The sequence below is a fragment of the Diospyros lotus genome, chromosome 1 (assembly GCF_014633365.1).
Source record: "Diospyros lotus cultivar Yz01 chromosome 1, ASM1463336v1, whole genome shotgun sequence".
NCBI lineage: Eukaryota > Viridiplantae > Streptophyta > Magnoliopsida > Ericales > Ebenaceae > Diospyros > Diospyros lotus.
Genome location: NC_068338.1, coordinates 22,628,732 through 22,643,945, shown reverse-complemented (window position 1 = coordinate 22,643,945; position 15,214 = coordinate 22,628,732). Strand labels below are relative to the sequence as shown.

The 15,214-nt window shown below is 39.4% G+C and overlaps 1 protein-coding gene across 1 annotated transcript in view; it reads left to right on the top strand.

Moving 5' to 3' along the window:
- The window catches only part of LOC127799283 (E3 ubiquitin-protein ligase KEG-like), a 48,425-nt gene that overhangs the window by 13,769 nt on the left and 19,442 nt on the right, over positions 1-15,214 (top strand). Inside the window, exons 2-3 of the mRNA XM_052333197.1 lie at positions 11,311-11,670; positions 11,749-11,979. Coding sequence (XP_052189157.1) covers positions 11,311-11,670; positions 11,749-11,979 — 591 coding nt within the window. The remainder of the gene's footprint in view (positions 1-11,310; positions 11,671-11,748; positions 11,980-15,214) is intronic.

The window sequence follows — 15,214 nt, the reverse complement described above, 5'->3', positions numbered from 1 at the left end:
GTGGCAGGAATCTTCATCAAGGAAGTGGTGCAGCTTCATGGTTTACCACGGTCCATTGTTTCCGATCGAGACAAGATCTTCATGAGCAAATTTTGGGAGGAGTTGTTCCGCCTCCAAGGCACCAGGCTCCACCGCAGCACAGCTTATCATCCACAAACGGATGGACAAATGGAGGTGCTGAATAGGACATTGAAGACATACCTACGCTGTTTTGCTTCCTTTAAACCGAAAGCTTGGTTTGTGTGGCTGCCTTGGGCTGAACTTTGGTACAACACTTCGTACCACACAGCCTCGAGAATTACACCATTCCAGGCCGTTTATGGGCGCGAACCGCCAGCAATATTGAGGGTTGCAGTGGGTTCCACTCCTGTTTCAGTAGTGGAGCAACAACTGGTTGAAAGGGATCAGATTTTGGAGGAACTTAAGGCACAACTACTAAGGGCTCAAGCAGTAATGAAGAAGGGGGCTGATATGAAAAGAAGAGCAGTGACGTTTAAGGTTGGGGACTTAGTTTACTTGAAATTAAGACCTTATCGGCGAAAGACATTGGCTGGTCGTTCCAATGAGAAGTTGGCTCCTCGATTCTATGGTCCCTTTGAAGTGGAAAAGGAAATTGGGCCTGTAGCTTACCAATTAAAGCTGCCTACACACTGCAGCATTCACCCAGTCTTCCATGTGTCCCAGCTACGAGAAGCCAGAGGTGCATTGCAAGCCACTAGGGAAATTCTTGATCAGTTAAGTGCAGAATTGGAAATGTTGGTTGAACCAGAGGCAGTGCTGGGGGTCAGGCTTGGAACAGGAAGTAATGTACAGGGAATGGATGTCCTACTCCAGTGGAAGGGGTTACCTCCTTTGGAAGCCACTTGGGAGCTTTATAACCTCATTCAGCAGCAATTTCCCTCTTTCCACCTTGAGGACAAGGTGAAAGTTGGGGAGGGGAGTAATGTTAGGCCACCAATACAGCAAACATACCAAAGGCGTAATAAGAATCAAGGGAATATGGGTGACACCGCGAGAGGGAGTAAAGGCCAGCATGTGCGTCAGGGTTAGAATAGGCACTTAGCTGGTTTGTTACACAAACCAGCATGTGCATGGGTTGGAGGGATAACAACCTTTAAAAAGGAGGTTAGAAGGGAGAGAAGGTGGGAAGAATTTGGAGTTTCTAGTAGGAGAGTCCTGGGCCTCTCGAATGCCCAGTTTTGTTGCTTATTTCCATTGATTTCTTTGTAATTGAGAGTTGCAATACAGCAGAAACTCACCTAATCCTCTGGAAAATCCTACCTATTGTGTTGAATCTCATCAGTCTTCAGGCCTCATCTTGATCTGGTGGTAACCGGATCGAAGATCCAGCTTGGAAAATATGGTTGCATTGTGTAGTTCATCCATGAGATCTTCTATTAAGGGTATTGGGAACTTGTCCTTTATGGTTATGGTGTTTAATTGGCGATAATCCACACAAAAACGCCAAGTCCCATCTTTCTTTTTAACTAAGAGCACTGGTGAGGCGAATGGGCTGTGGCTAGGCTTTATGAAGGATTGGTTCAGCATTTCCCTAACCATTTTTTCGATTTCTAATTTTTGGGTTGGCAAATACCTATAGGCCCTGATGTTAATGGGTTCGGAATTTAGCTTGAGATTGATGGAATGGTCCAAGTTACGGGTAGGAGGTAAGGTATTGGGCTCAGCAAATAGGTCCCCAAATTCAACAAGCGGTTCATCGATAAGGTGCTGAGATGTACTTGGTCAATTTTCCCTTGTGGACGGCATGTAACCACGTTCAGTTCTCCCATCGCTAGCCTTTCCCATCCTTCGTCCGCAACTACCACTGAGAATAATTGAGCCAACTTGCTCCAGTTATTCTTGAAAGCTTTATGCAGCCTCTTTCCCGTTATCAACTTGCATGTCCCAGTCTCCCTTCCTCCTTTTAATGTTATCATCTTTCCTCCTTTATCGAAGGAGACTTCCATCCTATTGAAGTCGAAACTTATGGGGCTTACCCCTTTCATTCAGTCAACCCCAAGCACCATGTCACAACCCTCCAATTGTAACAGCCTAAGATCAGCTTCAAACTCTTCTCCTTGCATCTCCCACTTAAACCCATAGCAAGCCGAATTGCTCAGCATCTTACCCCCATCAGCTACTGTCACACTAAGGGGCTGGGTATTAGAGAGCTGGCACTTCAGCTTCCTAGCGATTTCCCCATCTAGGAAGCTATGGGTGCTTCCACTATCTATTAAGACCAGCAAGCCTTTGTCCTTCACTCTCCCTTCTACCTTGATTATCTTATTGTCGGTCACTCCCTTCAGGGCATGGAATGACATCTCCCTATTATTTTCATTCCTAGACTCCTCCTCTTCTTCACTTCTATCTCCTTCCTCTTCTCCCAGTGTTTCTGAATTTCCCTCCAAAAGGAGAAGTTGGCGTTTACATTGATGCCCTGGAAAATATTTATCTCCGCATCTGAAGCATAGTCCGAGTTGTCGCCGCTGGTCATTATGCCTCACACTTGGTTGGGGCATCGTTGGGGGCCTCGTTCCAGTATTGCCCCCGGTCCACTCTCGGCCTACCCCTCTCCCGCCTTGGTGGGAGGGCCCTGCCATCATAGCTTTAGTTTGTTGCCTCTGTTTCTTCATCAATGCCTCCACTACCATCTCTTGCAACCTGGCACTCTCTACTGCTTGTTCCACCGTCCGAGGTCAGATCATTTTAACCATTGGTCTTAAATCATCGCTGAGGCCACTCAAGAAACTCGATACAAAATATGCTTCGGAAAGGTGTGGGTCTTGACTACTCATGAGCGATCGCAGCTCCTCGAATCTCTTCAAGTAGGTTTTCAGCTCACCCACTTGCCTGAGTTTGTTAAATTCTTCAATAATGTCAGTCATACTTCTTTCCCCAAATCTCTCACACAGCTTCTCAGTGAACTCTCCCCACATAGGCTGACCTCTCACACTAACCCAACCTTGGTACCATGCATCCATGACATCATCAAAATAGGCAGTTGCTAAGGCAACTCTCCGTCCCACTGGTATGTCATACCAATCAAACATTCTTTCGCACTTCCGCACCCACCAACGGGGGTTGTCACCTTCGAAAACAGGTATCTCCATTTGAGGCATGGGGAAACCTGCTGGTTGGCGTTGTCCTTGCTCGTCACGTCTCCTTTCCAACATTATTCCTTCCCCTATGTCCTGACCATTCTCCATATCAGGAGTTTCAGGCCTGTTTAGACCCCTCTCGTGACGTAATAGGGGTTCCGTTCTGTCCTGGGGAGGGAAGTCGAGGGCCATACTGACTGAGTTTTGTCGTGTAAATATCAACATGAATTGTTGAAGCTGGTTACCCAGCTCTTCCCTCGTTTGCGCCATCTCTTCGCGCAGCTGAACCAGTGTTCCATCCAGCTTTTGATCGATCGTCATGATCGCCTCGTGGTTACGAGTATTTCCTAGTTCGAGCTGGTCTACTCGTCTCTGGACCTCGGCCGTGGACAAGCAGACCTGTTGCAGCTGGGCCTCCATGTTTTTCATGCGAGTTCTTTCCGCCATGAACTAGCGATAATCCTAGCCCGGAATCGAGCTCTGATACCAATTTGTCACGGTGGACAAACAGAGATTCCTTGAATCAGTGCGATACAAGGACGGACTGAAGTGGAGAGGGAGGAAAGAAACAGAATAGCTAATGAGGGGGAAGAAAATGTGAACAGAGAGAGGGTAATAGAGAAAAGTTCTTAATCATTCATGTCCTCTCACCATTGATGGAGTAGTTAATATGCTCGCTCGGTGGAGGAGAATCTTTCCCATGCAAACGGTTACAATCGATTACCTTTGTCCTATTCCCTAACAAACTCATTTATCGTTTCCTCAGGCCCTACACGTGGCCTGACTCGACTGCTAGCTGGAGCGGAATATTCTAACGAAATGGACAATTACAATATAACAGAAAATTAACTAGGCTAAAAGCAAAAATTTAAAAGCAGCAGCAGGATCATGACACATATTTGGACTGAGTTAGATATATACCACTGCTATCTCTATATGCTTCAAATCCTAAAAAGTAATTCACTGAGCCAAGGGTCTAAAGAGCGAAATGTGTGTCCAAATCAAGAATACATGATCTAAGGGTTGTGGAATCTGAACTTGTGATAAGTATATCATCAACATATACCAAGACAAAGAGCACATAACCAACTGTCTTCTTGATAAACAAAGAAGCATCTGACACAGCCCTAACAAATCCCCAATTCTGTAATGCTATTTTCAGTTTCATATACCAAGCTCGAGGAGCTTGTTTAAGCCCATACAAGGATTTCTTCAACTGACACACATGATTAGGAAGCTGAGAACTTATAAACCCTTCTGATTAAATCATAAAAATAGTCTTAGTTAGATCACCATTAAGGAAAACATTGTTTACATCAACTTGTTGAATCTCCCAACCAAAAGTGGCTGCTAAAGAAAAGAGAACTCTAATGGTTGGAGCCTTAATTACCGGGCTAAAAGTTTCAGCATAATCCACTCCTAGAGTTTGAAGAAATCCCTTGGCAACCAACCTAGCCTTATACTTAAGAATAGACCCATCAGTATTATACTTCACCCGAAAAACCCATTTACAATCAATTAAGTTCATATTATGAGAGAAAGGAATCAACTCCCAGGTATTATTTCTCTGCAATGCTGTGTATTCTTCTTTCATGGCCTTAACCCATCGTGAGTCTAAAAGAGTCTCATGAACTGAACTAGGTTCAAGGGAACTCACTAACGCATTTGGTGAAGGGGTAACTAGCTGTCTAGATTTTGTTCTTGTAATCATAGGGTGAACGGAAGGTGCTGGAATAGGTTTAGGCTTGGGTAAAGAAATTGGAGGTTTTGGGGACTGAATAATAAAAGGTTGGAGATCTTGTGAGGTAATAGTAGGTGGAGCCAAATTGTCACATGTTCCACCAGAGACAACACTAGACAGTGCTAGAATTGGACATTGTGCTACTTGAGGACACATTGAAGAATTAAAAATTGAAGAAATAGGTTCTAAAAAGGCAGCAGAATACCTATTTAATCCCGATGACTGAGATAGTGAAGAAAAAGTAGTAGAAAACAAAGTAAGATAGGGAAATTCACTAGGATTGAACTTTACATGTTCAGATACATACACTTTCCCCGATGGATGCAAACACTTATATCTAGATTGGGTGTGACTATAACCAAGAAAAACACACTTGGTAGAATGGAAATCAAATTTGTGCTTCTGATAGGGACGAAGGTAAGGAAAGCAAGCACAACCAAAAGGTTGAAGAATAGAGTAGTTAGGTTGTTTGTGATACAACAATTCAAATGGTATACCAGACTTTAGTGATGATGAAGGAAGCAGATTAATAAGATGCACTGCTGTTTGAAAGGATTAAACCCAAAATTTAAGAGGTATATGAGCATGAGACAACAAAGTTAAACCCATCTCAGCTATATGTCTATGTTTCCTCTCTGCCACACCATTTTGTTGATGAGTGTGTGGACAAGCAAACCGAGACTGAATACCATTTGCACGAAGATAGGGTAAGAAAGCTTTAAATTCCCCTCCATTATCAGTTTGTAATGCTTTGAGCTTAGTTTGATACTGAAGTTCAACAAACTTGTGGAAAGTAATAAAGATATTCAAGGCATCAGACTTAAGTTTCAAGAGATAAAACCAAGTGTATCTAGTGCATGCATCCACAAAGATTATATAGTATCTAAATCCTTCAACGGATATAACAGGGGCAGGTCCCCATAGATTAGAATAAACCAATTCTAGAGGTTTAACAACATTAATTTCGTGTCTTGGGAAAGGAAGTTGACTTAATTTTTCAATCTTACAAGAATCACAAAAGGACATATCTGAGATTGAACAAGAAATCCCGATTTTATTCAATAGAAATCTTAGTTCATTCATTGATGGATGTCCCAGCCTATTATGCCACTATTGACAAATTCTAGTATTCTAAACTACATTTACATCACTTGGCAGCTCATGACAAAATGAGGTTTGCCATTTACATGAATCTTGTTTATTACATGTAGCTAAAGAAGAAAACATTGAAGGAACAAATGTATATGCTAGGGATTGGGTAGAAGTGCTGCCAACAACATAACAAGTTGCTGGAGTCAGCCTATAGAGGCCATCCTTAAGATGTCCCCAAAGTAGCACCAATCCGAAAGCTTTGTCCTTAATCAAACAAGCATCCGAATCAAATTCAGCCACAACATTATGATCATGAGTAAGTTGTGACACACTAATCAAATTTTTCTTCATACTCGGGACATGAAGAACATTAGCTAATGGAAGAACTAAATTTGACTTGGACTTGGCTTGTAAATAGCTAGTACCAATATCAGTAATAGGCAGTTGCTTACCATTGCCTATAGCAACTTTGTTCCCATCGGTATAAGGAGCATGCAATGAGAGGTTGTTAAGGTTTGAAGTGATGTGATTAGTTACCCCAAAATCAACAAACTAGGTTGGATCTGAAAGAGAAGGCTAAACAACAAAGTTATCAGGTGTGTAATGTGTATATTGAGATCCTTGTATTGAACTCGTGTCATTCATATAGGCTCCATTAGAATCACTAAGGGAAGCCATATAAGTTCTAGACTTTGACTGATTAGCATTACTAGATCTGCCAAATCCTTGATTAGGCATACGCTGAAAATTTCTATCGAATCGGTGATAGTATCGATCCACAAAATGCCCTGGTTTTCCACATAATTGACAATAAACTCTCTTGTTAGATGATCTCCCTTGACCTCTACCTCCTCCTCTATTAATAGATCCATTCCCTCTATAAGAATATCCTCCTCTATTATTATCACCAAAGTTATTATATTGACGTCACATTCACGTGCATAGAAGACACAAAATCAAAAGTTACAGCAGAATTAGGCGAATTCTTGACCAACAATCGTTGTTCATGCATTAACAGTAAAAATTGCACATTTTCTAGATCTATATCATCCATCTAATATGTTATAACACTCACGACCCTATCATACTCCTAATCTAGCCCATTAAGTAATGCAAGTAATATGTCTTTATCATTCAACGATTCTCCAATGGCTGCCAAAGCATGTCCTACCGTCTTAATCTTTAGTATATAATCATTGATAGAGAGTGAATCCTTCTTTATTGATCTTAACTGCCATTTCAATTGAAATGATTTCGCTATTGTCTGACGAGAATATAAGGGCCCGTTCTCTTTGCATTTTTTTCAGTTTGAGTTTTGAATTCATTTTCAGTTTTCTGTTTTGGTAGTTTGTTTTCAAAAAATTAAAAACACGTTCTATTTGTCATTTTTAAAAACTGTTTCTCAAAACAGAAAATTAAAAAGTGCGTTCCGTTTAAAATTTTTAGAATAATTTTTTAATGACATTTAATTCAATGAATTTAGTTATCATACACTTTAGGACTTTGAGGAGCCAACAATATTGTATCTTCTATGTCTCTTTCTTGCTAATCATATTCAGCAATATTGTCCCAAAAAACTTATGAATACGACGACTTTCACATAATCTCAAGCCACAAGAAGCCTAATCAAATCAATTGGGAAAGAAGACATTATACGTATGTGATAATCATTAATAATATATTAATTCGTTTAATATTTTTGCACCTATCATCATTTTATTTTTTTGATTATTACTTTACTTAAAAAAAAAAAAGAAAATTAAAAAAGGAAATCATGAGACATATATATATATATTATAATGAATGGCTTCCCGTGGAAGCTGGGTGGAAGCTTCTTCAATGAAAAAAAATGGAAAAAGGCAAACAACAAACAAAGGCCACATTAACGAAATCCATGGCAAAACGCCATGCGATAGTACCAACGGTAGTGAACGATGGTCGTGGAATGCTGATAATTGCGAAGCAACATCGCGGAAGATCGGTGGTGGTGGGTGAAGTAGCAGCAACGGAAGCCCGAACGACGATGGCGGCAGATCTAAGTTGCAGAAGACTGGCGATGGATCTGAGTTGCGGATTTTCGATTCTGAAATTTGCCCCCTTTTTTCCAGGGAAGCTGCCCTCAGTGACTTACTATGGAATTTGCCCTCCCTCAGTCATTCGCTCGGATGTTTCCACGGAAATCAGTGACCTGTTTTCCGCGTTTTGAGTTTTTCACTTGTTTTGGCTGAAAACAGCTATTTTGTTGTTTTGAGTTTTCTTTACAATTTTTGCCTTGTTTTCGAAAATGCGTTTTTGAAAATAGTAAACTAAACGCGTTTTCAATGTTTTGAAAAACTGAAAACTCAAAATGGGTTGAAAACAACAAAGAGAGCGTAGCCTAAGTTTTCTAAAGAAATCCATACCTCGACAATTGATTCACAATGAATCACTTGCGCAAGCGCTTCTTTATCAATTGTGGAGAAGAGCCATCCCAATAGAAGTTGATCAGACCGAATCTAGCTCAAGTACCCTGGATTAATTGCCGCTTCTCCTCCTTCTGAATTGAGCAGAAACTTTGATGGAGGAGATGATTTATTGAGGAATGACACAAGATCAAAAGGTTGAACTATGGCAAGAATTTGTGCTTTCCAGAAAATGTAATTACTAGAGTCGAGCTTGATTGGAATGAAATTAAAAGCTTTGGCTACTGCTGAAAATTCCGATTGAGTAGCCATTGATAAGGAGGAGGAAGATCGAGGAGGAGAAGATAAAGAGGAGCCAAGAGTGTGATTCGAGGCCATTAGGTTAGATCTGTGGCTCTGATACCATGTAAAGTAAACCCTAGGGCACAACGTGATGACATAAACAAATTGTAGAGAAGAAACAACGAGAGAAAATGTGGATCAAATTACAAAAATGAATTACTTGAGAAAGAATATAATAGCTGCTTAAATAGGCACCTCATTACACATGGAAGAGGCACCGCCTCATTACATCAATAACTAATATAACAAAGCATCAAATAACAGCATGAAACGTAAGGGATAAAAACATCAACAACATAACAAAACTTTAGATGCTTCCACAGGAATCTCTATGGATTTTGTGGAAGGACTACCAAAGTTTGAAAAAGAGTTGTGATTTTGGTAGTAGTTGATAGGCTTGCTAAATTTTCTCATTTCTTGAGCTTGACTCACCCTTTCACAGCACAAGAGGTGGCTCGGTTATTCCTAGATTCAATGGTGAAAGTACATGGGGTTCCGAAATCTATCGTCTTTGACAAGGGCAAAATAATTTACCAGTGTTTTTTGGCTGGGAATGTTTAAAAGTTTGGGGGTTGGACTGTATATGTCCACATATTATCATCTTGAGACTGATGGACAAAGCTGGAATAGGTGGTTATCATTGGCCCAGTGGTGGTACCATTCCAGCTATGATAGTTCTTTAAAGAGATCTCCTTTTGAGGCACTATTTGGATACAAAGCCCCTCTCTTACTTGCTGTGATGAACTATCTTAATTCATTGGCTATGGTGGATCAATGCTTGCAGCACTAGCAGGAGATGCTAACACTACTTAAGGAGGAGTTAGCTACAGCCCAAAATCGTATGAAGTAGTTTGCTGATGGAAGAAGTGAGAAAACATTTAGTGTGGGTGATATGGTATACCTGAGCGTAAAACGATTTCAGCAGGATTCTTTTTCTAATCATCCTGCTTCTAAACGGAGTCCTAAATATTATGGGCTTTTCCAGTGGTGGCTAAGGTGGGAAATATAGCTTATAGATTGCAGTTGCCAGCTGATGTGAATACTCACCCTATGTTCCACCATGTATCTCTACTTAAGAAATCAATGGAACCCAATGCAACCATCAGTACTAATTTCCCTCCAGTCAATGAAGACCTTACAGTGGACATTGAGCCCCGGGCTATCTTGGAAAAAAGAGTGATATATCAGAATACATTGCTCCTTACTAAAGTTTTGGTGTAGTGGTCACACTTGCATTTGGATCATACCACATGAGAATATCTGGCAGACTTACTAAAGCAATTCCCAAGGGTAGCCCAGTTGCTGTAATTTCTTGGGGACAAGAAATTTTTCAAGGAGGGCGATTGTCATGACTCCAAGGATATAATAGTAATTGTAGTTTAATGCAATTACTGCATTGTACTCTAGTGCTACCGTTCATTTTATACCTTTCAGTTACAACTAAAACTGGAAATTAGAAGCCTATAAATAGGCTAAATCTTAGAGGATGGGAATTATTGTTGAAACTTGAATGATAACAGAACTCTTTCCCTCTCAAATTCTCTCTCTCTCTGTTCTCTCTGATCTTACTCTCTGTTCTTTTGATTTCTCTCTCCCTTTCTATTCTCTCTCCTTCGATTTCTTCCAAATTCCACTAAACACCCTAAGTCAGGTCTAGATCCCTGACAACAAATGAACAATGTGGCAAATGTAAATATATTAAGCTACTCTAATTTTCCTATCATGTTTCTTTTTCTCTGTCTCTTCATTTAATGTGGGATTTGATCCTGGAAATTGCTTGTGAACACATTCTAGTTTTCAGGAAAGGCTGGTCCTGATTTGGATAAATAAAAACTAGCAAAGATTGCATTAAAGATAAATTAGCTTAGCATCAATGTAAATGTAGAAAAATCTGGTGATATTCAATATCATTCAGTAGGCATATCAATGAGGAAGAGTGATTTAGTCCATGTAAGTGGCGTTTTATCTGGGTAGGGTGGAGGGACAGGAAGAGCATTATTTAGATGGATGTTATGTCTACTCTTTGGCCTACTTTGGTTTAGGTATGGGTGCAAGTGATGGAAAAGATGCACGTATCTGATTTTTGAGTTGGGCACACTTGATCTAATAGGTATTTTCCTTGATGTATGCACATAAGCAAATATAGCTGCATCTTTTGTTGCAAATAATTGTACTTTTTTCTAGACTATGTAGTATTCTATGTAATGTACTTCTAACTTCCATGAAACTCATCCACTTTTTCAAGCCTCTTGCTTCCAAGTGGGAAGCAGAGAGTATTGATTCTGTTTTTACACATTGACTTTGGCAGCTAAGAGACTTGAACTAATGTCGGAGGACTGCAGTTGCTTTCAATGTGCAATCATGTTAAAAGTTCTGTGTGAAGCTTTTGTGTCTTATGTCATTTATACCTGGTTGCAGAATTTGAATTATATTCTGTTCATTACCAAGCCTCTTTTCCAAACACAAGCATTCGTCTTTCCAGTCATTTCCATTTTAAGGTTTGTTAAGAAAAAAGAAAAGAAAATAAGAAGAAAGAAGACATTTTTCCTCCAGCTCTTTGTTATAAAGTACTTTCAGTAAAAACTTTCCATTAGTTATGAATGTTTTTGGCCTTTTACATGTTACTTGGTTGTAGATTCGGAGCTGACATTGCTCGTGGAGTTGCTGAACTACATGCGGCAGGAATTGTGTGCATGAATTTGAAGCCATCCAATTTTCTTTTAGATCTAAGTGGCCGTGCTGTGGTTTCTGACTATGGCTTTCCGGTGATTTTGAAGAAACCTTATTGCCGAAAAGCTCGAGAACTTGACACATCGAAAGGACATTGGTGCATGGATTGTATGCTGTTGAGTCCACATTATACAGCTCCAGAAATGTGGGAGCCATTAAAGAAGTCATTGCACTTATTTAGGGATGATGCTGTTGCTTTATCTGCAGTCTCAGACACTTGGAGTTTTGGTTGTGCCCTTGTTGAAATGTGCACTGGTTCAATTCCGTACGTGGAGAAAAGTTTGATTTTACTTTGTAATAGATCATTAAATATCACTAGTAAGAGATTGTTATTGTTCTGCAGGTGGGCTGGTTTAAGTGCAGAGGAAATTTACCGTGCTGTTGTTAAGGATCGAAGGCTGCCACCTCAGTATGCTAGTGTAGTAGGAGCTGGTATTCCTACAGAATTGTGGAAGATGATTGGTGAATGCCTACAGTTCAAGGCAACAAGGAGGCCAACTTTTCATGCAATGCTTGCTGTATTTCTACGCCATCTGCAAGGGATTCCTTGTAGTCCTCCAGAAAGTCCCAAGAAGTAAGAGCATTTTATCTGCCCTAAGTTGGTACATTCTTTTGACATCTAAACCTTCTTTGTTGTTACATGGATATGTGGGTAATGGTAAGGTTAAGCAAATTAGAACTGACAAACATGAATTGTTATCACTTGGAGAACTTGCTGAGGCTTGACTAGGAAACTTTTATGTTCTAACCAAAAGTCCTTACTTTACTAACTTGAATTATGATTTTGAGTGTCTTATATGCTTCTCGTATATGCCTTTTCATACTTTTTTCTTTTGATTGAAACTTTGTTGAGTTAAAATATAGAGAAAGAATTTCACCCTTTCCTAGAGGGATTACTTTAAGCACAGGTGTGTGGGTGTTTCTTTAATAAGGTCAACTAGATTTTATATATTTTATGAAGTCTCAAGTTTACTTACCTGGGGAAAAGGGGAAAATAGAAGTCTCATTTGATAGTTGATTTTGTTGTCAGCTGTTGGAAGATAAGTTGTGGGATTTTCTCAATTTTATTGAATTTATCTAGTGGCTTGTGTCTTATTGTTTTATCCTTTATTTGTTGGTTATTTTATTTATCCTTATCTGATGTTTATGGTCTAAGTGGACCTTATCTGTTTGTTTGTTTCAAGATAGTTGGATAGGTAGTGTGTCCTATTTTTAAGGAGGTGGGTTGTTAACCTTCAGAACTGTATATATTGAGTTCTTTTTGCTGGAAATAAAGAGGGATTTTCCTTGCTAGAGTTTTGTCATGGTATCAGAGCTATAGGCGGTTTTTTTTCTTGGAAACCGGTACTACCATTTTTCGTGTCCTTGAGCCCTGTAAACTTGCACTATTGCAAGATCAGATTCTACCCCATTTTTTTGACCCAAGCAATCAAGCAAGAGTCACCTAGAGACCATGTCTACTGCAATAGAATCTAATGGTGCATCTAAGGCCCCTGTTACAACAACTATCAGCGGAGAGATCAAAGGTACAACTCTAATAAAAAACTTACAAAATATCCAAGCGACCTATAGGCTAAATGGTAAAAATTATATGAAATGGTTCCAGTTGATACGCACATTCTTGAAAGAGAGAGACAAATTGAGCCATCTACTCGGCACTGGACCAAAAAAAAGGGATCCTACATTTGAGGTTTGGGATGAAGAAGACTCAATGGTAATGTCTTGGCTATGGAATTCAATGCTTCTAGAGATAAGTGACACTATCATGTTTCTAAGTACAACTCAAGAAATTTGGGATGCAATTAAGCAGCCTTACTCTAAGTTTGAGATGCAGCCCAGATCTATGAGATTAAAACAAAAATTTCAGCTACAAAGTAAGGAAATTGGTCAATCACTGAATACACCAATTTCTTGCAAACTTTATAATAGGAGATGGATCATTATCAGCGTATCAAGATGACTTGCAGTGAGGATGCAACCCTTCTAAAAAGGTTTGTTGAAAAGGATAGGATTTATGTATTTCTTGCTGGTTTAAATATTGAGTTTGATGCAATGAGGGTAGAAATTTTTGGGAAAGAAGACTTGTCATCCCTAAATGAGACTCTGACCATAGTTCGTGTTGAGGAAGGAAGGAGAGGAGTTATGCTTGAGACTCCTACAGTAGAGAATTCAGCCCTAATGACCAAAAGAATGAACCCCCAACATTCTAGTTTTGAACAACATGGAGGTGAGGCTAAAAGAACACCAGATGGGTCTCGGTCAAACGAAGATCATGGTGTACTTATTGTAAGAAGCCTAGACATACCATAGATAAATGTTGGAAGTTACATGGAAAATCTCAAACTAAGAACAAAGGGACATTAGGCAAGTAGAAAAGACAGGAGCAAACATATGTGGCAAACACCTAGCAATCTGGGGAAGGGGATTCTCCAAAATCACTAGCTGAATTTAACAAGGAAGAAGTTACAAAATTGAAGCAGTTACTTGAGTCCCTAGAGAAACCAACTGGATCAAGTACTTGTACTTTAACCTTTTCAAGTATTTCTTCCTACTCGCATGCACTAAATGCCTTAAATACTACTCTCTTAGATGTCTAGATCATTGATTCAGGAGCCACAGATCATATGACCTGTTCCTCCAAAAAGTTCATTTCATATACCCCCTGTCCTAACAATAGAAAGATTACTGTAGTTGATGGTATAACTATTGTTGTCGGCCAAGGAGATGTTTACATCGGTGACTTTTTTAAGTTTTATATTAAAAAATGCCCTGCATGTACCTAAATTGTTTGCTAATCTGTTTCAATCCAAAAACTCACCACAAATTCTAATTGTAGGGTGGTTTTTCATCCCATAGGACACGAGGAGTATGATTGGACATGCTAGAGAGAAAAAAGATCTCTATTATCTTGAGGAACAAAGTGGACAATAGAATAGGACAACTAAGTTCTCCCCACTATCTTTGTTGATTGGGTCCCTAAAGTCTCAAAAAGAGAGAATTTGGTTACAACACCTACGTTTTGTCCATTGATCTTTTAATGTTCTTAGATTAATGTATCCTTTATTGTTCAAATGATTAGTTGGAGAAGACTTTTAGCATGACATAAGTGAATTTGCAAAGCATAAGAGAACATCCTTTCTAGTTAATACGAAAAGGAGTTCTTTTCCATTTGCTCTTATTCATAGTGACATATGGGGTCTCTCTTATTCCTATCATCACTAGGGCTCGGTGGTTTGTGTCTTTTATTGATGATTATTGTACATGTGTCACCTAGATTTATCTTTTAAAGAACAAATTTGAAGTGAGTTCCATATTTCTAGTTTTCTATAATATGGTGAGAACTCAATTCAATGTTGAAATCAAAAGAATTCGATCTGATAATGCTAAAGACTATTTCAATCAATTCCTTACTTCCTATTTTCAAGCAAGAGGCATAATCCATGAATCCTTTTGTGTTAATACCCTACAACAAAATGGGGTGGCCGAGAGAAAGAATGGACACCTACTTACTGGGGGAAGCTATTTGAACTACTACTCACCTTATGAATGGATTGCCTTTGAAAAATCTAAATTCCCAAAGCCCACTCAAATTGTTGTCTCAATTCTTTCCATAGGTCTCAATCTCTAATGGTCTTGTACCTAGAGTGTTCATTTACACTCCCAACACATGAGGAAGCTTGATCCTAGAGCTCTTAGATGCATCTTTGTGGGGTATTCACCTATTGAAAAAGGCTATAAGTGTTTCCATCCACCAACCAAAAAATTCTTTGTATTAGTGGATGTTACATTAGCTGAATAAAATTAATATT